The sequence below is a fragment of the Kryptolebias marmoratus genome, linkage group LG16 (assembly GCF_001649575.2).
Source record: "Kryptolebias marmoratus isolate JLee-2015 linkage group LG16, ASM164957v2, whole genome shotgun sequence".
Classification (NCBI taxonomy): domain Eukaryota; kingdom Metazoa; phylum Chordata; class Actinopteri; order Cyprinodontiformes; family Rivulidae; genus Kryptolebias; species Kryptolebias marmoratus.
In genome coordinates, this window is record NC_051445.1 from 761,128 (window position 1) to 779,776 (window position 18,649).

Consider the following 18,649-nt stretch of genomic DNA (forward strand, 5'->3'; position numbering starts at 1 on the left):
AGAGCTCCAACAGGACCAGGTTTAGAGCTCCAACAGGACCAGGTTTAGAGCTCCAACAGGACCAGGTTTAGAGCTCCAACAGGACCAGGTTTAGAGCTCCAACAGGACCAGGTTTAGAGCCTTGCCTGTAAATTTTAAATTTAAAATTAAATTAAATTAAAATTTTTACATTTTCGTCCCCGGAGGAATAATTACAGTCTCAGATAATCTGTTCTGCTGAATTTTTCTCATCAGCTGCAGGTGAATTTTAAAACAAACACCAATGTGTGTAAAAACAAAAAAAACTGCCAACGGTGTTATTTTTCACACATTTGTGAGCAGAATGAGTAACATCCTGTAAACACAGCAGCTTTATTCAAAATATGCCTCGAAGCCCAAAGAGATTAACAATATGCTGAAATCAGTAAACCCTACCCTGGGGATCTTCTGAAAGGTCAAACTACACAAGTTAGATAATAAAATTCAACATAAACTGTATTAATTAGTTAATCGGGGCATTTTTCTGCAGCATGAGAGAATATTTCAGGACTGCTTTAAATTCGTTTAGATTTCTGAGGCAGAAAAAGTGAAAAAGTTGCCTTCAGTGATGACTTAGTTTGCATGTCGACTTTTTGCATTTGCTGCCACCGTTTCCTGTCGGTCCTGCACTCTGCTGCGAATTCAAACGTAGATCTCGGGTCACACAGAACCGGAGGAACCTCTGAAATGATGTAAAGATTTAGAATAAAGGTTTGACTTTCAGAACCATCTTAACTCGGTTTCTGAACGTCGAAAAGGCTCCCTGGCACAACGTAAACTTCTGTTGAGTCCAAAACTCAACAGGCAGTTTCAGACAGGAAGCAGCTGCACCGGCAGAGGAAATGGGGGGTACGGGTCCTGCTCCTGGGACACAATCCTGCGCTGGTCCGAACAAAAGGAGGCTCATCCAAGAAACTCTGGGTCATCTTCAGAGCCCAGAACTCTTGTGCTGGTGTCCGGTTCCTTCCTTCCTCCTGAATCTGAGCCGTGTCCACTTCAGACATGCTTTGTGCTGCTCTATCTGATGAGCCTCATCCTTTTTGTTTTCGTGTCTCTGTGCAGAAAGCGGTTTTGATGAGATCAGCCGCAGGAACAGCTGGCCACCAAACACCATGACTGCTGCTGTGCCCAAAGGTGCGACAAAAAAACCCTCCGTGAGACGAAACTGATAGTCGTGGTGGATTCACCCGAGCGTGACGCGCTTTTGCATAAAGTTTAGTAACAAGATTTATTTATTTCCAGGTTCTCCAATTGAGCAACAACACAGCACGAGGATCACAGAGCCTGCAAGGATTGTGCAAGGTACAAACAAAATGTGTCCAAGTAAAAATAAAAGCTCAATTTAAATTTTAATCTCAGAAGGTTAGTTTTTGGTTTCCAAGAGATAAAACTTCTCAAAGCTGCAAACAACACTCTAATATAATAAAATATAGCTTAAAATGCAGTAATGTAGCATCAGCAGGCTGGGGTCGTTTGAATCAAAGACAACAGGACTTATCTTCTATTCTTGAAGACATTTTGCTTCTGAGATTCCTTAAGGTGGAGCTGAAGAGTCCACCTGTCTTCTGCTCAGTCTGAAGTGGACATCAGGAAACAGAAACTGGTCCTCTTTGGGTCCTGACCAGGATTTTCTTTTAAACTCTTGATCAACAAGAAAAACTCTAAATGATCCTCAGAAAGTCTGAACTTCTGATTGAGACCATTAGGAGGAAAATATGAAGACATGAAGGATGATTCAGGACTGAGTTCTGATTAACACCAGATGAGGATCTTGATCTCCGTTAAGAACCTGGCTGGTTGGTAATTATCCACCTTTAACGCCGCAGCGGTCCTGATGCTGCTGGACTCTCAGTCCTCATTAAACAGGTTTTCCTGCTTCTCGGACCTCCTGAGATGCTGATAACAGTCTGAGCTACTCGTTTCCACGTTTCCATCTGAGGCCAGTCCTGCTCCAAATCCTCCACCACCAAGGTCCCACGTCATGAATACACTGCCCCCATGCTCCACTGTGATATTTGAAGCTCCAACTCTTGGCTTGTTTTTAAACTTCTCAAAGCTTTATTAAAAAGAGAAAAAACACCAATGATGAGGTTTACCAAGTAGCTTAAATAAGAACAGATGCAGAGTGAAACGTTTTAAAAACATTTTATTTTTCTCTTCTCTACAGACCCGTATCAGACATTAGGGCCCATCAGCAGCCGACTGGCCAACCCAGGTAAGAACCCAAAACCTCTGAGGACCAAGATGAGACCAATGAGGCCTTTACACTGTCTGCTTTGGCACAAAGAGTAAAAACAAAAAGGGCTGGCACATCTTCACTCGTGTATAAATCTGCGTCATGTTTCAACCAAAACAAAAGGTCCGGTCGAGTAGTGCAGATCACAAATGACTGGCTTAGAAGAAATTAGCTTCAACTGGAACTGATTGTTGTCACTTATTTCAATCAGTCAGCTCATCTACAGCTGGTGCAAAATGAGGTTTCTCATCTTTTAACTGCAACGTGAAACCATCAGCACCAAAGCTGCCTTCCTGTCCGTTACAGGGCTTATTTCATGATGTTATTCTTGGGGTTTTATCTGCAGAATCTTTTACACAATCATTCTGAATTTAACTCCGCAGTAAAAGAAAAACAGAAAAAAAACAGATGTTCTCATATTTATAAGATCTAGATGCAAAAATAGAGACACAAGAGAGCCAATAAAAGACCAACCTCCTCTCTTTGGCGTCCGTCTTAAACTACATCAACATGTGCGTCTCAGTTAGGAAAGGTTTAAAATAACTTTTAGTAGCAGATAAACCCAAAGCAGCAGATCAGACTTCACAGCAGAAACATCAGAGTTTAAACAGAAACTGAACTCAGGTTTTAGAGCTTTAAGGATTTTTACAGATTTTACCACATTGATGTTAAACTAACCTTCAACATTCCAAAAACTCTTTACTCCCTCAAATTTTAAAGTTTATATACAGTTTCCACTCAGTGTCTCTCTGCCGGAGGACTGATGGTTTTATCACAAATCCCCCCGGAGGTCAGAGGTCACAGCCCCAAACTCTCATTGACTTCCATTATATCTGAGCTCAGAGTTTTCTCTTCATAGCTGAAAGTGAAGATCTCCTCCATAAAACACTACAGAAGAATCTAAACTTTCAGTTTGTTAAATTGTTCGAGGCTCAATTTCTAGTTTGTGTTTCTGTCTGTTTGATGAGGAGAAGGGGGCTGTAAGCTCCGCCTCCTCCTCCTGCTCCCCCCCCCAAAAAAGGCGGAAATCACCACGGCAACCAGTGACTCAGCAGATCTCTTATTATTCCATCATAGCTGACCCATTAATCTTGCAGAACCTGAATTTATTTTAATTATTAGAACCTTAAGGTTAAAAATAAAATAGTTTCTGCAGAAGTTTTTAATTAGGTTCAAAAAACTGCAAACAGGAAGAGGTTTTAACCTGGAATTTCAAAATAAAGCAGGTAGATACTCTTTACAGTAAGAGTATGGCTTTGATGATTACAAACATTTAATTTCCTTTTGGGTTTTATAGAAGATAGTTGATGATTTTTAGAACCATTTAAGGGTTAAACTAAAAGATTCAGAGTGAAAATGAGGCTTTTCCATAAAAGCTGATCCCGTGTTCCAGCATCCAGCATCAAAGTTCATTTCTTTCTGTCGTCCATGACCAGCTCTTATCAGCTGCTCAGAGTTTTGGGGTTATTTCACTCCGTCAGGAATCTTTCTGAACTAAAACATCTCGACCGGACCTGAAATCTGGCTTCCAGCTCACCTAAATGACTGTCTGCCCTGCTGTTTCCTCACAGAAGGCCAAGCCCTCGGCTCGTCCAAGAACCGAACAGGCAAACAAAGTCCGTACAAGCTGCCTGACCCCAGCGCTCACAGGCCTGTGGGTAGGTTTCTGCCCCAAGACACACAGTGAAAAGGTCACATTTGGTAGATCTGTGTCCTACTAACATCCTTTACTAACATTTTAGCTGTGGTTTGAAGTTAGAAAACCAAAGATACTGAGCCCAGAGGAAACAGCTTCTTCTGTGTGGAGGTTTGCTGTCAGGGTCGGAGCTCCTGCCTTAACGCTTCACGTCTCCTCGCAGGTTCGGGGCAGATCCAGCTGTGGCAGTTCCTGCTGGAGCTCCTGTCCGACAGCAACAACGCCGGCATCATCACCTGGGAGGGCACCAACGGCGAGTTCAAGATGACCGACCCGGACGAGGTGGCCAAGCGCTGGGGCGAGCGCAAGAGCAAGCCCAACATGAACTACGACAAGCTGAGCCGCGCCCTGCGCTACTACTATGACAAGAACATCATGACCAAGGTGCACGGCAAGCGCTACGCCTACAAGTTCGACTTCCAGGGCATCTCGCAGGCGCATCAGAACCACGCGGCGGACAGCGGGATTGTTAAGTACCAGACTGAGATGCCGTACGTGCAGCAGTACCACAGCCACCAGCCCAAAATGAACTACATGAGCAGCCATCCTCCGTCCATGCCCATCTCCCCCGGGAACTTTTTCGGGGCTCCGTCTACGTACTGGAGCTCACCCAGCAGCCCGATCTACCCCGGATCGCCCATGACCCGACACCCGGCCGCCCACTCCCACCTGAGCTCGTACTACTGAGGCGGCGGCGGCACCGGAACGGGACAAACAGGAGAGGAACCCAAGTGTGCTGGATCCCAGAGGCACCTGAGCCCAACCCGTCTGAACAGAAGGTGAAATGACGCTACGGCCCAAATTCTCAAAGGCATTATCCCGTCGTCTTTGGCGTATTCCTTCTCAAACCGAACAGAGGGCGAGGGTTGGACTCTCCCGAGGGTTTCTGAACATTCAGACCACACCGTGTAATCATTCAGTTAAGATTTTCACTGTTTGTAAAGAACTTTGTTTGACAGCGCCGGGTATAAAAACGGTCGATTGTTTTCATGTCACAGATCCAAACTGCAGTTATCACATCCCAACTTTTTGTAAAACAAGTTGTACAGAATTGTTGTTTTCATGTAACAATAAACATTTACACATTATATCAAGATAAAAAAATGCTTGTTTTTTTCTTAAAGACCTCATGTTTAACAAGCTTACTTTTCTTAAAAATACAGTTTGCAGAAACTTAAATGGGACGATTTAATGTTTGCATTTGTATTTTTTAATAATCTAAAGACCAATAGTTTTTATTCTCCTTTATTAATATTCACCTGTGATCCGTTACTCGTCCCGCTGCAGCGAAACGTGCAGCTTGACCATGAATCATGAAGGAATTATGAGCCGTTTGGTTGTGATGAATCGAACGAGGCGGACGAAATTCACAAAACACTGAAAGATTTCCCCACAAACGAGATTCTGATGGTGAAACTGAGGTCTGTTTTGTCAGCGTGGATCATTATAAAGGATGGATGTTGGAGGTTCAGGCAGGAGCTGCTTCAGCTCTCCAACAGTTTCCTGGTTCTGTTTTCTAATTTCTGTGGACCTGAACCGATAACTCTGAACACTGCAGCGAGTTTGCATCAAATAAATATTAAATATTAATGTTAAATATTAATTTTAAATCTCTAATTTCAGCCGAGTTGAAGTAAAATGTTGGTTCAGGTTTAGCTTCATAAAAACTGATCCAAGATCAGAAAAGCCATAATTATCCATAATAACTGGTAAGGAATCAGATTAAGGTGTTGAAATTAATTATAATTTGACAGATCCTGAGTGTCACATATCCAGTAATTAAACATGTGATGATACTACATGTTAAATTCTTTACGCTATAAATTAAACCTCAGAGTTAAACACAGTTCACATGTCGACTTTATTTGTCAAAATCAAATAAATCCTCAAACACTCTGCCAGGTTTGGAGACCTCCTCCTCCTCCTCCACCACAGCAGAGCCCTTCACCTGCTTCTCCTCACCTTCCTCCTCCGCCCACGCCACCCCTCCACCTCTGATTGGCCACTGCAGCTCCGTCTCCCTCCCCCCGCCCATCAGAAACGTCCCTTCAGCCATCTTTGCCGTGGAGGCGGACCTCACCGTAGGATCTATTGACCAAGACGTGCTGCTGATCGTTTGGGTCTCTGAGGAGAAAAAAATAATTAATTTTAATATCCAGTTCTGACAAAATGTTCATTTCCTCAAAGAAACAACCAACTTCAGAAAAACAGCAGGTTCTGCTGCTCCGGAGCTCCAGGTGGGTTAACACAACGCCAGGGCGGAAAGACATCAGCAATGACCTCAGAGAGGCAGCTGCTGCATCAGGATTAATGAATGAAGGGTCAAAGGTCAAACTGGAGTCCATCATTTTACAGAGAGGAACATTATTCACAAGAGGAGACATTTAGGACAGATTCACCCTGAAGGTCAGACCGTGCAGTGCTCAGAGACATGAGCTCCATCTCAGACTCTAGAAGCCTCACTCAGCAGGTCAAAGGTCAAAGCCTCTTCTCTCTAAAAACAACATGGCAGCTGGACTTGGGTTCATCTGAAGGAACCAGAACCAGACGTTCCGACTCACCTGCAGGATGATCCGAGCTGCAGCTGGAGTCACAACAATCACAAACCGAGCTCGATCCCGACACCTCCACCCATCTGAAAATCAGCAACAAGTTAACGATGAAGAACTTCTTTAAATGTCCTCCTGGGAGAAACGGACCTCTGGTTCTTTGGCTCGTAGTTGCAGGACTTGGCGGTCGGCGTCGGGTCCGACCCGCCCACAAACATGGAGCAGAACATGTAGAGCTGCTGCACGACAAACACAAACCAGGTCAAAGGTTCATTCTTCACTAACGAGTGTTTCCCACCTGAAGCGGTGTGCTCACCTGACCCGTCATTCCTTTGAACAGAAAAGCGTCGACGGAGAACCGGACAGAACTGTTCTTATGAGGGAAGAACCTGGATCGGCTGATCTTACCTTCAACCATACACCTTCATCGCCAGAGGAACAGAAACAAACCGTGAGACAAGAAACCGTCTTCGAATCGTCACTTTTCTTCGAATAAAAATCGGTTACCCAAAGTTTTTTATGACAGGATACCGCGGCGTGGACGTGTGGGACTTCTCAGGAGTTACGTAACACGTGTTGACGTAAAGCCTCTCTCCGTCGGACAGAACCGACTCGGCCTCGAAGAACATTGGTTCTCCGAGAACGTAGTGATGGGAGGGAGAGAGCTCCTCCCACTCAGCTGCGGTACAAACCAAACATTTCATTCAAATTAACCCACAATTCTCACTTTTTAAAAACATATTTTACAGTTTTACTTGAGTTAAAATTAAACTTCAGCTTGTTTGCTTTTACTGCGTAAAAACACTAAATTATTTAACTGGACAAAACAAAAACTCTGAACAAACTGCTGCTGATGTTTTGAATTAAGGATTAAAGATGGTGTCTGAGTTAAAGTGCTGGAACAGGAAGTGACCATATTTGGACAGAAGGGTGGAGCTGATCGGATAAAATGATGAGGTTGAACATTTATTCCCCCCTAAAATTATTTCCAATCTATTTACAACAATGTTTGTGCTTGTTAAAGTTAATTAGCCGTGGCGGCCATCTTGGATTGAGTCGACTCCAAACAATAATCAGAATTCCATCCTTTGATTAATTTCTGAGAGTTTAACTAAAATCAATCAGGTGGTTCTGGAGATATTTTGCTAACAGTAAGGGGGGGGCAGGCAGATTAATGAAGGCCCCCCCCGGCCCCCCTCTTGTTGGCGCCCCTGAACACCGTTCTTCTCTTCAGAGACACTTCCTGTTAGGTGGAACCAGAAGCCGTCTGATGAAACCGTTTTTACCGTTTCGCGGCGTCAGAACAAATTTCGCTGCGTTCTTCATCTTCTTCACCACTTTGCGGATCTGGACCTCCGGCTTGTATCCGATTTTATACGAGTAAACAAACCTGCGCAGATTAAAACACAAAGGTTGAGCAGGATTGGGGCCAAACGGAGGCGCTCAGCAGGACTCACCTGTTGAAGTAACACGCCACCGGCAGCCTGAAGGCCGCGGCCCGCCTGATGGGTCCGGTTGGTTCTGGAGGCTCGTATCGCAGCTCGTTGAAGTAAACGATCCGGTTATCAAGCATCTGAAGAGGCAGACAGAAACACAGAGCAGAAAATAAGCCTCAAACAAACAGACCTGCTGTAGTTAAAACCAGAAGCCTTTGAACCGGGCCGAACCAGAACCAGGACCAGAACTTTATTCTGATTGATTCTTTTTAGGACAGTTTTCTGTGGACTCCTCAGAACCCAGAGCAGGAGGAAATATTATTTTATGTTTGGATTTAAAACTTTAATTACTTGTTTTGTTTATTTCAGGTTTAAGTTTTATTTATTTATTCAAATAAAACCTGAAGATCACGTGATCATGTGGAAAACCCAACCGGAAGTTCCTGTTTTCTGCAGATTTGATTGGTTTTAGTTTTTCTTCCTTCCTTCATGGCCCGCGGGCCACCGTCGGTCCGGTCCGGTCCGGTCCGGAACCACGGGTCCTGCTCCTCAGAACTCACCTTCCGTTTGGTTCCGCAGCCGTGCAGCTCGTGCTCGAAGTACAGGTGATCCGCGGTGGTTCTGCTGACTCGGCACGAGCCCAGTCTCAGGTGGGCCACCGGCTGCCCGAGGCCCAGGATGTTCCGGTCCACCTGCAGCCGCATCCGGTTCCGCTCACAGGAGGTCCTCACGGTGACCCCGGACAGGCTGCGCGGTTCGGTGTCGGTCCACGCCGGGAGCAGCAGCTGCCGAACCGGGCCGGGGAGCGGCTCCTGGCCCGAACCTCTGGCCGGCGAGAAGAAGTCCCTGTGGACCAGCGGCAGGTCCGAGTCCAGGAACATGGGCAGGCTCAGGTACCGGTCCTGGAGCAGGGTCGGGGTTTTCCCCCGGTTCTGGTTCGTGTGGGTGTCAGAGGTTCCTTCAGAGGAGAAGATCAGGAGGAGCAGGAGCAGCTTCAACATGTTCTCTGGGTTCTGGCTCACCTGGGAGGTTCTTCTGCTTTAAGGTCCAATTAGAATCACCTGGTGGAGAACCAGCAGCTCAGCGGCGCCGCCCACAGGCCGGTACCGGTACCACAGCCTTCTGGAACCCCAATCTGAAGAGAACTCTTTTAAATCTGAAAGTATTATGGTCTGTCGGTCAAACTTTGGGCCGAAATTCAAGAAAACGTTTTAGAACCGATGAATAAAATGTTCAACTTCAGATCAGGATGAAGACCAGAAACAGCTCCATCATCATCATCATCATCATCATCATCATCATCATCATCATCGCCCCTGTAGCTGCAGGTTCTGAAGGACAACCTGCAGGTTCCTTCTGATAATTCTCTCCATGATTTAACGATCCGTTCAGGTTTAATTTCAGAGGATTCGTTCAGACTTTAGACTCTAATCTGTAAACTGTTTTATTTTAAATAAAATCAGATAATTAAATAAAAACAGATCATTAAATGTTCTCTCCTAACGAAGGACGGAGACTTCCTGACGTCAGGTGACCTGAAGACAAACAGCTGATGGACAAAACGATCATTTCAGTCATTTTAAAACAGCTTTAATTCACTAAAAAGATGTTTGTTGATTCAGATTAAAACAAAAACCAATAATTCAGTTTCCCAAGTCAGTTATTTTATTGAACATTTTTAGAACCTGGTTAAATAAAGAAAAGTCACATTAATCAAAGTCAAATGTTTTAAATCATTTAGAAGGAGAAATATGTTTAAGGCAGTGGAGCTGTGTCCTGGACTTAAGTTTATATTTGCAGCTCAGACCACGCCCCTTCCTGTCCACCTGCCTCCTCCTGTGACCCCACCTGCAGCTCAGACCACGCCCCTTCCTGTCCACCTGCCTCCTCCTGTGACCCCACCTGCAGCTCAGACCACGCCCCTTCCTGTCCTCCTGTGTCCTCCTGCAGCTCAGACCACGCCCCTTCCTGTCCACCTGCCTCCTCCTGTGACCCCACCTGCAGCTCAGACCACGCCCCTTCCTGTCCTCCTGTGACCCCACCTGCAGCTCAGACCACGCCCCTTCCTGTCCACCTGCCTCCTCCTGTGACCCCACCTGCAGCTCAGACCACGCCCCTTCCTGTCCACCTGCCTCCTCCTGTGACCCCACCTGCAGCTCAGACCACGCCCCTTCCTGTCCTCCTGTGACCCCACCTGCAGCTCAGAGTTGACCACGCCCCTTCCTGTCCACCTGCTGCCGCCTCATTCGAACCACAGCTTCATCCACCTGAGCTGCTGCCGTCTTCCCTCGCAGGTCGTCCATCAGCTGCCGACACGAGCTCTGCAGCCTCAGCAGGTCGCCCTCAGAGGACTCCAGACGGCGCCGGATCGCCGCTCCGCCCTGAAGGACAGGAAACACGTCAGGCGCTGAGACGAGAGGTGGAGCTTCAGCCTCTGAGGGCTGCTTTAAAAACACGAACAGCTTAAATGTAGAAATCTAAGAAAAGAACAGTGTTAATAAATAAGACATAAATGATGCAAGCATCTACCTGTCTGATGTCAGCAGCTTCAGGTAACTGAGTCCCCAGGTGTCTCTGATAAACCTGGACCAGAGGTCTGTCCAGTTTGTCCCCGGACGAGACGTCCCCGCGGCACTCTGGACCCTGAACGTTAAAACACTGGATTGTTGATGTTTTCTGGTTAAACAGAGTGAGCGCTGAGCGCCGAGTCTAAAGGTGCTGGACTCTCACCTGGGCCCTGTCCAGGCTGTAGCGAATCCGGTTTGTCTGTCTCTGCTTCCTGAAGGCAGCCTGCCTGGAGGCTGCAGATGCTACAGCCAGCCGCTGCTGTGAAACACAGAATCACCTCAGCGCCACGTTGGACTTCTTTCATTCATTCCTCCAACAATCCGGCGCCTACCTGCAGACTGATGGTCTCTGCGATCTTCTTGATCAGCCCGTCGTTGACAGTCCGGTGAGCAGAGTTCTGCCTGCGGGCGGTTCTGCTCAGCAGGTTCCTGATGTTCTCCCTCAGCAGCTGCGACTCACGGACGGCCGAAAGGGACGACTCCAAAACCTGTTTACGTTCTGCAAGAACCAACAGGACAGCCGGTTGGTGCAGGTTCTTTACCTGGTTCAGAACCACACTGACACCTGACAGAACCACCTGGACTTACAGAACCACACAGACCCACAGAACCAACAGCTGATAGAACCTCATGGACCAGGGATACTTTGGGAACCTTTTCTCAGGTTCTACAGTCCAGAGTTACGTCACAGATGTCACTGATGCTGACCCGGTCCAGAGGCGGCGCCGACTTCTCTGGGCTCCATCTGGGTCGGACCATCACACAGTGGAGACCCGGATCCGGGTCAGGATTCCAGAACTTTGTTGGAAGAAATGGACCAAAGAGAAAACGAAGCATCCAGACTGTTGTCAGCAAGAAGTCCAAAGGCCCGGTTCTATGGTGGTTCTGGACCTGGATCAGGGTTCTGTGATGGTTCTGGACCTGGATCAGGGTTCTGATGGCAGTAAAGACCATGTTTTTTCTGCCTTCAGTGAACCCAGAACAGACCTGGGGTAAAGCAGCTGCTGGGGTCCGTTTTAACGACGGTCCTAGTGGTGGTACCGTTTGATCCAGCAGAACCTCCACGAGGCACCAGATCCAACACCCGAGCTCTCTCATTGGCCCAGTTCAGAAGCTGCCTGCTGCTCTCACCCAGAACCTGAACGGCACAAAAACACAATTGGTTCTGAAGGTTCTTTTCTAGTTTCTGAAACAACAACTTTAAACCCCAAACAACCTGAAGATCAAAGAGGGTCATCAGAGAGGTCAGATCAAAGAGGATCACACCAAAGGGGTCAGATCAGAGGGGTAAAATCAAAGGGGGTCAGATTAGAGAGGTCAGATCAAAAGGGGTCAGATCACAGGGGTCGGATCAGAGGGGTAAAATCAAAGGGGGTCAAATTAGAGGGGTCAGATCAGAGAGGTCAGATCAAAGGGGGTCAGATCACAGGGGTCAGATCAAAGGGGTCAGATCAGCAGGTCTCAGAGGTAAAGTGGACCTGACGGAACCAGGATTCTGTGAGTCACCTGCAGTCGGCTCAGCGAGGCCTTCAGGGCCCCCTCCAGGTCTTGGTTCAGCTCGGTCAGCTCTCTCCTCTCCCACAGCAACAATCGATCCACAACATCTCTGTCCTGCAGCAGAACCAACATGTCCATGTTCGGTGATGGCTGTAGAACCGGGGATCTGCTGTAGGAACTCACCGTCTCAGCAGCCGCCGGCCTCCTGCTCCGGTTCTCCGAGCTCCTCCGGTTGATGCTCAGGTCGGTTCTGATGCTGCGCAGCGTCCTCTCCAGCTGAGCCTGCCCCCTCTGCAGCCTCACCCCCTCCTGGGCCACATTCCCGGCCTGCCGACGCAGCTGGAGCTCCGCCTCCCGGACCCTCCTCATGTAGTCCCCGACGGCGGCGGCGCTCTCTGCGGCGCACCGCTCCCTCAGTCCCTCGGTCCTCTGAGAACCAGAATGAGACCGTTAGGATGCTGTTCTGTGACCCGGTTCTGTTTGTGTGAACGCTGAGTCACTCATGAATGTCTTCAGTTATAAAAAGTTTCGGGTGGATCCCGTCAGCTTTGGGTGTTTTTTTATTTCTATATTTGTAGCTGTGACCGAGGAGGAGATCAGCAGAGTTCTCCTCAGGAGGGACGAGGACTGACAGGATCAGGACTGAGGACATGAGAGGTCCAGCACAGGTTGAAGGACTGGGAGATAAAGACTGAGACGGTTTGGACATGTCCAGAGGAGGGACAGAAGGATGTTAGAGACAAAGAGGACAGATATGATGTTAGAGAGGACATGGAGGGCAGAGGACACAGAGGACAGAGTTAGATGGAGGAGGACTGGCTGTGGAGACCCCTGAAAAGAGAACAGCCAGAAGAAGAAGAAGAAGATAATTTAATATTTTCTGTAGAGGATCTCAGGATGTTTCTCTGCTGGTTGAAGCTTCAGATCAATAAAGTTTTTTAGTTAAAAAAGCTTAAAGTCTCTCAGGAAACATTCTGGTGTTTTAAAGTCTCAGAAGTTTTAATTAAAAAATAATAAAACATTTTTTAAACCTTTAGAATCATTTGGACCAGGCCGGTTTCAGGGTTCCTCACCTCTCCTCCTGCGGTTCTGGTTCTGGACCTGATGGTTCTGGTGGGCTCAGGCCGCCCTGCCCCCTCCTCCTGGACCTGATCTCCGGCCGGTCCCGCTGAGCCTCTCGGGGTGAACCCGGCGCTCCGGGACCGGGACTCGGTTCGGGTCTCCCGGACCAGGTTCTGGGCGCGCCGGATGGACCGGACCGTGGCTTCGCTCCAGGACCGCGGGCCGACGGGAACAGAACCGAGAGGAACCGACCGGACCTGCATCAGGACAGCTTTCTGTTTGGGCCCCGTTTCCATGGCGACCGGGACCTCCGAGCTGCCTCCTGATTGGTCGGCGGAGAGGGAGCGGAGCGTCAGTAACCAGCTGGGGTTTCTTCTTCCGGTTTGGTTATTTAGTTAAAAAATAAACTTCTAACATTTTTATTGTTTTACTTTTAATTTCTGTTTTTAGGTTGTTGTGAAGACATGCCGCAGAAAAATAAAAACAAACTAAAAACAATAAAAATGTCTTGAATGGAACCTGGTTCCACAGGATTCCTTAAAGGAACCCTGTGGAACCAGGTTCTGCATCAAGTTTGTTCAAATTCATTCAAAGTCACCAGAAACACAAAAACACTATTTTTCTTCATAAATGTGCCTTTAAGTTTCCAGATTTAAATGTAGAAAAAAATAAGAGAAAAACATAAAAATAACTTCTTTATCAGGAGTTCACTTCAGACTTGAGTGTTTCTCTGTTTTTGTCTTTATTTCAGCAGAAATGACTGAAATAAAACAGCTGAGACGTTTAGATCAGAACAAACATGATAAAAGTTTAATTTTAAATAACTTGATTCTGATTTAGGCTTGAACTGTAGAGCATGTTTTGTTTTCTGTCTTTATAAACTCAGTTTGTTTTTTCCGTCTTGTCCTAAACAAATAAATATTTAAAATCTTTTTCTTCCTCTTTTCTGACAAACGTCTTGGTTTAAAAAAAGACTTTAAATAAACAATAAAAACCTTCAGAGGGAGTTTGAGCCTGAAAATCAGAAGATTTTTACACAAAACATTATTTGTCTAAAATATCTGAGTGTTAATAACTGGATGTAAAACATTAAATTATTATTTCTGTTTGTTTTATTGTTATTCTTGTTGTAAAACTTTGATATTTTTAGCAAAAATAAAAGGTAAATAAAGACAATCTTCTCTTCATTCAGTGGAACTGATTCCTTTGGACGTGTTGATAAAACCTTCAGGATGTTTTTTGACTTCTTTACCACAAAAACAGCAGAATAAAATGTTATTGTCATCAAATTTTATTCTAAAACTTTCAACAGGATGTCATTAATCCTAACCATCACTAATTAACTTCAGATCAGTTTTATTCTCTTAGACTAAGAATACAAAACATCTGAACATGGAAAACTCTAAAAAGTCAAATTAAAGAAGCAGAAAAAGCAGAAAAGTTAAATTTACAACAACAAACAACTTTTATCTCCAAACAACAAAACACCAAAAGACAAACTCCCACAAAAAGCTCCTAATAAGAATAAATTCAGGAAAAATAAATCTGCTCTAAGTTTATTAATTCATCACATGTCAGAAATGTTCCCGCCTGATTTAATCATTTAAAACTAATTTACTCCAAGAAGAAGACAGAAACGTTTCTGAAACAAACGAGTCCGACTCCACAAGACAATAAATAAAGACTGTCCCTCCGTCCCCTCCTCCATCACAGCGTGTGTTTGACGGCCGTCACGGGTTCTCGTTTGTTCTACAGGTTCTGCTGCAGCTCCTGGAACAGACGGTCCCGCTCCTCGGCGTCCAGCAGGAGTTGCTGCCACCAAGAACAAAAAGACAACATCTAATAACATCTGAGATCATGAAGGAAGCAAACAGGAAGAGTTTAAGTGAATAAATGAGTTTATAGAAGCTAAATGAGTAACAGCTGCAGTTCCACCTTCAGCCACAGGGGGGAGACTCTAACACATGAATGAGTTAAAGTTTGTTTAAATATATAAATAATCTGTGTTATTCTGCAAATTAACTTTTTATCCTTCGTTCCCAAAGAAAGGAGGGAAATAAAGTGTCCTTTATTTGTTCTGTTGGCAGAAAGTCTCATAAATCACTGAAGAGATTTTAATCAAGCTCTAAGTAAACCTCATTCAAGATGGCCTCCACAGCAAAGCTCTAACTGAGGTTTACAGACAGATGGTGTGGTAGTAGCTGAGAGTCATCTCTAACATAAAAAGGTTTATAAAATGCAGATCAACTCTGTTCTCACAGGTGAAACTCCTGAAATATGAAACTTTAATTCTTCCAACCAGCCTCTCCGGCTGTTCTTACCTCGATGAGTTTGTCCCTCTTCATCAGACTGTCCCTCAGCCTTCTGTCCTCGCGCTCGCCGTCCTCCCGACGGTTCTGCCACGCCCGCTCGGCCTCCTTCCTGTCCTTCTGCGTCTCCCTGAGCTGCTGCTGAAGGTCTCCGAGCCGGGCCGTGAGGCCAGAGACCGCCCGGCTGTGACTCTCCTGCTCCGTCTGATGGACAATAAAACCGTTCAGATCTGCAGAAATGTCTCAGTCTCGTCTGAAGCAACAGCTGGATGGAGCAGGCGGTGAATTTAACTCTCCTTCAGCTCATCTGGGAGTTTGTTAGTAAAATATAATAACAGCATCAAACTTCAAACAGCTGATTAAAGGTGGTTTGTTTTTGAAGCTTATTTAAAGCTTAGATAATAAACTAAAACATCTGTATAAAAATTAACTGCTCATTTTTTGTGCAAACTGTCGTTCTGTCCGTTTAAATGTTCTGTGTTTCGTTTCCTCCTGACTGAATTTGATCAGAACTCGTCTCACCTGCAGCTGGTTCTGAGTCTCCTGCAGGGCTGCCGTCAGTTTGGTGACCTCCTGACACAAGAAGGCACCGTTTTCCTTCAGTTCAGCCCCGCCCCCCGAGGGCTGCTGACCAATCACAGAGCTGGAGAGAGTCTGGAAGAAAGAGAGGATATTTACTGACAAACAGCCTGAAAGCTGACAGAAAACTGCAGGAAATACAGATCAGAGAGACTTTTTAATGACAGATTCTACAGTTTATGATTATTTTACTGATAAATCTCTGCTGATGTGACAAACTTACAGCTGAACAGAATTACAGGTAGAGTTTCCTTTTTAAACACCTAAAACATGTCTATTTTCTGTCAAAACAAACAGATTCAAATATAATCACATCTAAAACTCATCCTGCTTTAAGATGAAATGTTTAAATCGTGGGAACAACCTTAATAAAAATAATAATGTTTTATTTTTAAAGCAACTCGTTGAATCCAGTTAATAAAACATCCAACGAGCAGAAACTTGTTCGAGTTAAACAAAACGTGAAGCTTTAATTTCCCCCGAGGCTTTCATTAACGTTTCACCTCCGTGAAGCAGCAGGTCAAAGGTCAAAGGTCATGACAGGACAGTTAAAGACTGAACAGGCTTGTTTGGAAAGGTTACAGAAGGAAAGATGTTCCTCTGGAGTCCTGATGGAACCTCTGCAGATCTGAGCAAAAAATAAAATCAAACCACAGCTGTAGTGCCGGAGAATTAAAGGGTTCAAGATGGCTCCCAGACACCCACAGCGATGATTTTAAAAGAAAGAGGTGTTAAAATCTTCTTTTAGATTATTTGGATCTGACGTGAAGCAGCAAACCGGTCAACAGAAGAGAACAGAACCACATTCATGTTCTCCTGGTTCCTCCTCAGAACATCTACTGTCAGATAAATTTCTTCACCTTCCAGAACCAGGACCAGAAGACAAAAGTCTTCAAACCTCGGTGAACTGAAGCGAAGACAGGAGTCAGAGGACGGGTACCTTCATGTCTGAAGCTTCCAGCTGCTGTTGGAGGTTCTGGATCAGAACCTCCTTCTCCTTCAGGACGGCAGCCAGGGCTCCATCCCTGCGTCTCCACAGCTCGCGCTCCTTCTCCACCTCCTTCAGCAGACGCTCCTTCTCCTGCAGAGCTTCCCTCAGGCCCTGAGAAAGAAGGAACCGCAGTTCTGCTCAGCCCGATCCGTGTCCGTCTGAAATCACATCATCTCAGCTCTGAGGGTTCTCACGTCGATGACATCCTGGTTGCACTGCAGCACCGCGGCGAGCGTGTCCAGGTCTCTGTCACGGTCCCGTCCAGCCGTCCTCAGGGCATCCATCTCCTTCTCCAGGTTCTTCTCGTTCTCGGTCATTTCAGACCGCAGCGTCTCCAGAGCAGCCTGCAGATCACAGTTTAGATCATTTTCAGTCAGCTGGAGAAGGTCTGCTGGTGCTGAGAGCGGCGACACCTCAGGGAGCAGCTGACGTTTACAACCAGCCAGGATGACCTTGTTGTCGGACAGAATCTCCTGCAGATTCTCAGTCAGTTTGTTGCTCAGCTCGGTCCCGGCTCCTCTCTGAGCACACAGTCCTCCGATCAGACCCAAACACTCCTGCAGACCAGAACAGACAAAAACACGCCTCACTTTACCCGACCTCCACGGCTCCTTCAGGACATTTAGGGGTTATTTCTTGGAAGAATTCAAAGATTCTGCATCAGATTGAAACTAAAAGTCAGAAGAGTGTGTCACAATGAGCAGCGGTGATGGGAGAACCGCTGCGTCGTTTATGGATCATTTTTAACATAAAGATCAGACACTGTTAAAGTTCTCTGAGTTTTATTGTTTCAGAATCTGTTTGGTTTTCTTACACAAATTAAATGGGTGTCATCTTCAAACAGAACCAACCCGGGTCAGCAGTCCTGTTCTGTCCTCTCGACATTTAAATCAAACACTTTTTCTGTAAACACCTTGAATTTAAAGGATAAATGTGTCTAATCCTGCTGGGAATCTGGAGTTCTCCGCTCGTCTTTGAGTCAAACCAAAGTCTGGTTTCTGCTGGAAATCCTTACAAACAGCAGCAGCAGCTCAAATAAAGGACGACTGTCGGCTCGGTGCTGCAACTTTAGGGCCGAGCAGCTTCTTGAAAAGCAAACAACATTCCTGTGAGCTTTGAGCCGGAGCCACGGCCGCCTCACCCGCCTCACCCGTCTCACCCACCTGGATCAGACGCTCCCGGCTTTGCAGGGAGTGAGCGAAGCTCTGCAGCACGAAGCTGCCGCCGTCCTCCTGGAAGGAGAGAGGAGAGCTGATGTTCATTTAAAAGGAAGAAACAGTCTCTTCACAGACTGATTTATTTTGGCAGAGTTGTTTTTGCTTTTAAAACCATCTTGGCTCAACCTGAAGGTCATAAATATGAAGAAAACTTGAGATTTTTCAGGTTAGCCCAGCCGGTGTTGGTGGATTCAGAGTTTAAACGAGAGCCGACTGGTGCCTCCAGTTTTCACCAGTGTTTACTGCCTGTTTAAACCTGCTGATATGATGTTTTATCATTCTGACAGATCGGGTCATGTGTTCCCCACAGAACAGCTGAGGTCGGTTAATGATTGCCGCCGTGGGACCGCCGGGCCCCGGGGCGAACCGCACCGGTCGGGGAGGATTCCAGAGAGCGGCTGTGTGTGTTTACCTGCACCTGTATTCATGAGGAAATGAAGACACACCCTCCTCCGCTCAGAGCGCCGTCCACCCCCCCCCCCCCCCCCCCCC

The 18,649-nt window shown here is 46.3% G+C and overlaps 4 protein-coding genes across 9 annotated transcripts in view; 1 reads left to right on the forward strand and 3 right to left on the reverse strand.

The window, feature by feature from the left end:
* Nucleotides 1-5,054, forward strand: part of fli1rs (Fli-1 proto-oncogene, ETS transcription factor-related sequence) — an 18,954-nt gene extending 13,900 nt beyond the window's left edge. For 2 of the 3 annotated variants that reach the window (XM_017439482.3, XM_017439484.3), the window contains exons 6-10: nucleotides 1,081-1,152; nucleotides 1,261-1,320; nucleotides 2,186-2,233; nucleotides 3,826-3,912; nucleotides 4,114-5,054. In XM_017439482.3, the coding sequence (XP_017294971.1) occupies nucleotides 1,081-1,152; nucleotides 1,261-1,320; nucleotides 2,186-2,233; nucleotides 3,826-3,912; nucleotides 4,114-4,637 (791 nt within the window). In that variant the 3' untranslated portion in view covers nucleotides 4,638-5,054. The remainder of the gene's footprint in view (nucleotides 1-1,080; nucleotides 1,153-1,260; nucleotides 1,321-2,185; nucleotides 2,234-3,825; nucleotides 3,913-4,113) is intronic. The other variant, XM_017439483.3, reaches the window with a different exon arrangement.
* Nucleotides 5,055-5,792: 738 nt separating this feature from the next.
* Nucleotides 5,793-8,980, reverse strand: zp3d.2 (zona pellucida glycoprotein 3d tandem duplicate 2). Its single transcript, XM_017439491.3, has 8 exons — nucleotides 8,496-8,980; nucleotides 7,957-8,072; nucleotides 7,786-7,889; nucleotides 7,007-7,178; nucleotides 6,816-6,921; nucleotides 6,650-6,738; nucleotides 6,512-6,585; nucleotides 5,793-6,074 (listed from the first exon to the last, which is right to left on the reverse strand). The coding sequence occupies exons 1-8, from the start codon at nucleotides 8,934-8,936 to the stop codon at nucleotides 5,812-5,814; spliced, it is 1,365 nt and encodes a 454-aa protein (XP_017294980.1). The 5' UTR covers nucleotides 8,937-8,980; the 3' UTR covers nucleotides 5,793-5,811.
* Nucleotides 8,981-9,966: 986 nt separating this feature from the next.
* On the reverse strand, nucleotides 9,967-13,349 carry ccdc105 (coiled-coil domain containing 105). Of its 2 annotated transcripts, none has more exons than XM_037980459.1 (8): nucleotides 13,073-13,349; nucleotides 12,183-12,428; nucleotides 12,009-12,113; nucleotides 11,490-11,640; nucleotides 10,835-11,001; nucleotides 10,666-10,758; nucleotides 10,465-10,578; nucleotides 9,967-10,316 (listed from the first exon to the last, which is right to left on the reverse strand). In XM_037980459.1, exons 1-8 carry the CDS (start codon nucleotides 13,322-13,324, stop codon nucleotides 10,137-10,139), a joined length of 1,308 nt encoding a protein of 435 aa, XP_037836387.1. In that variant the 5' UTR covers nucleotides 13,325-13,349; the 3' UTR covers nucleotides 9,967-10,136. The 2 variants fall into 2 exon arrangements, with proteins under 2 accessions (XP_037836387.1, XP_017294977.2); XM_017439488.3 differs by having other exon boundaries at nucleotides 10,666-10,761.
* A 985-nt stretch (nucleotides 13,350-14,334) lies between these two features.
* The window catches only part of si:ch73-95l15.5 (CDK5 regulatory subunit-associated protein 2), an 8,285-nt gene continuing 3,970 nt past the window's right edge, over nucleotides 14,335-18,649 (reverse strand). Inside the window, exons 5-11 of one of the 3 annotated variants that reach the window (XM_025002347.2) lie at nucleotides 18,104-18,172; nucleotides 17,354-17,497; nucleotides 17,135-17,284; nucleotides 16,890-17,051; nucleotides 15,893-16,024; nucleotides 15,383-15,574; nucleotides 14,335-14,873 (exon numbers count right to left, since the gene is read on the reverse strand). In XM_025002347.2, coding sequence (XP_024858115.1) covers nucleotides 14,811-14,873; nucleotides 15,383-15,574; nucleotides 15,893-16,024; nucleotides 16,890-17,051; nucleotides 17,135-17,284; nucleotides 17,354-17,497; nucleotides 18,104-18,172 — 912 coding nt within the window. In that variant the 3' untranslated portion in view covers nucleotides 14,335-14,810. Of the gene's footprint in view, nucleotides 14,874-15,382; nucleotides 15,575-15,892; nucleotides 16,025-16,889; nucleotides 17,052-17,134; nucleotides 17,498-18,103; nucleotides 18,173-18,649 lie in introns of all 3 variants that reach the window. The other 2 variants (XM_017439495.3, XM_037980555.1) reach the window with 2 other exon arrangements.

Bases quoted from the DNA above. Each gene is read 5' to 3' on its own strand.
- zp3d.2 (XM_017439491.3), bottom strand. From the start codon at position 8,936: ATGTTGAAGCTGCTCCTGCTCCTCCTGATCTTCTCCTCTGAAGGAACC. The intron at 8,073-8,495 runs GTGAGTTCTGAG...CTGCCTCTTCAG, and splicing joins GCTGCGGAACCAAACGGAAG to ATGCTTGATAACCGGATCGT. The intron at 7,179-7,785 runs GTAAAAACGGTT...TTTGTACCGCAG, and splicing joins TGTTCTGACGCCGCGAAACG to CTGAGTGGGAGGAGCTCTCT.
- ccdc105 (XM_017439488.3), bottom strand. From the start codon at position 13,324: ATGCAGGTCCGGTCGGTTCCTCTCGGTTCTGTTCCCGTCGGCCCGCGG. The intron at 12,114-12,182 runs GTGAGTTCCTAC...GTTCTGCTGCAG, and splicing joins GGCCGGCGGCTGCTGAGACG to GACAGAGATGTTGTGGATCG. The intron at 11,641-12,008 runs GTGACTCACAGA...TGTGCCGTTCAG, and splicing joins CCTCGCTGAGCCGACTGCAG to GTTCTGGGTGAGAGCAGCAG.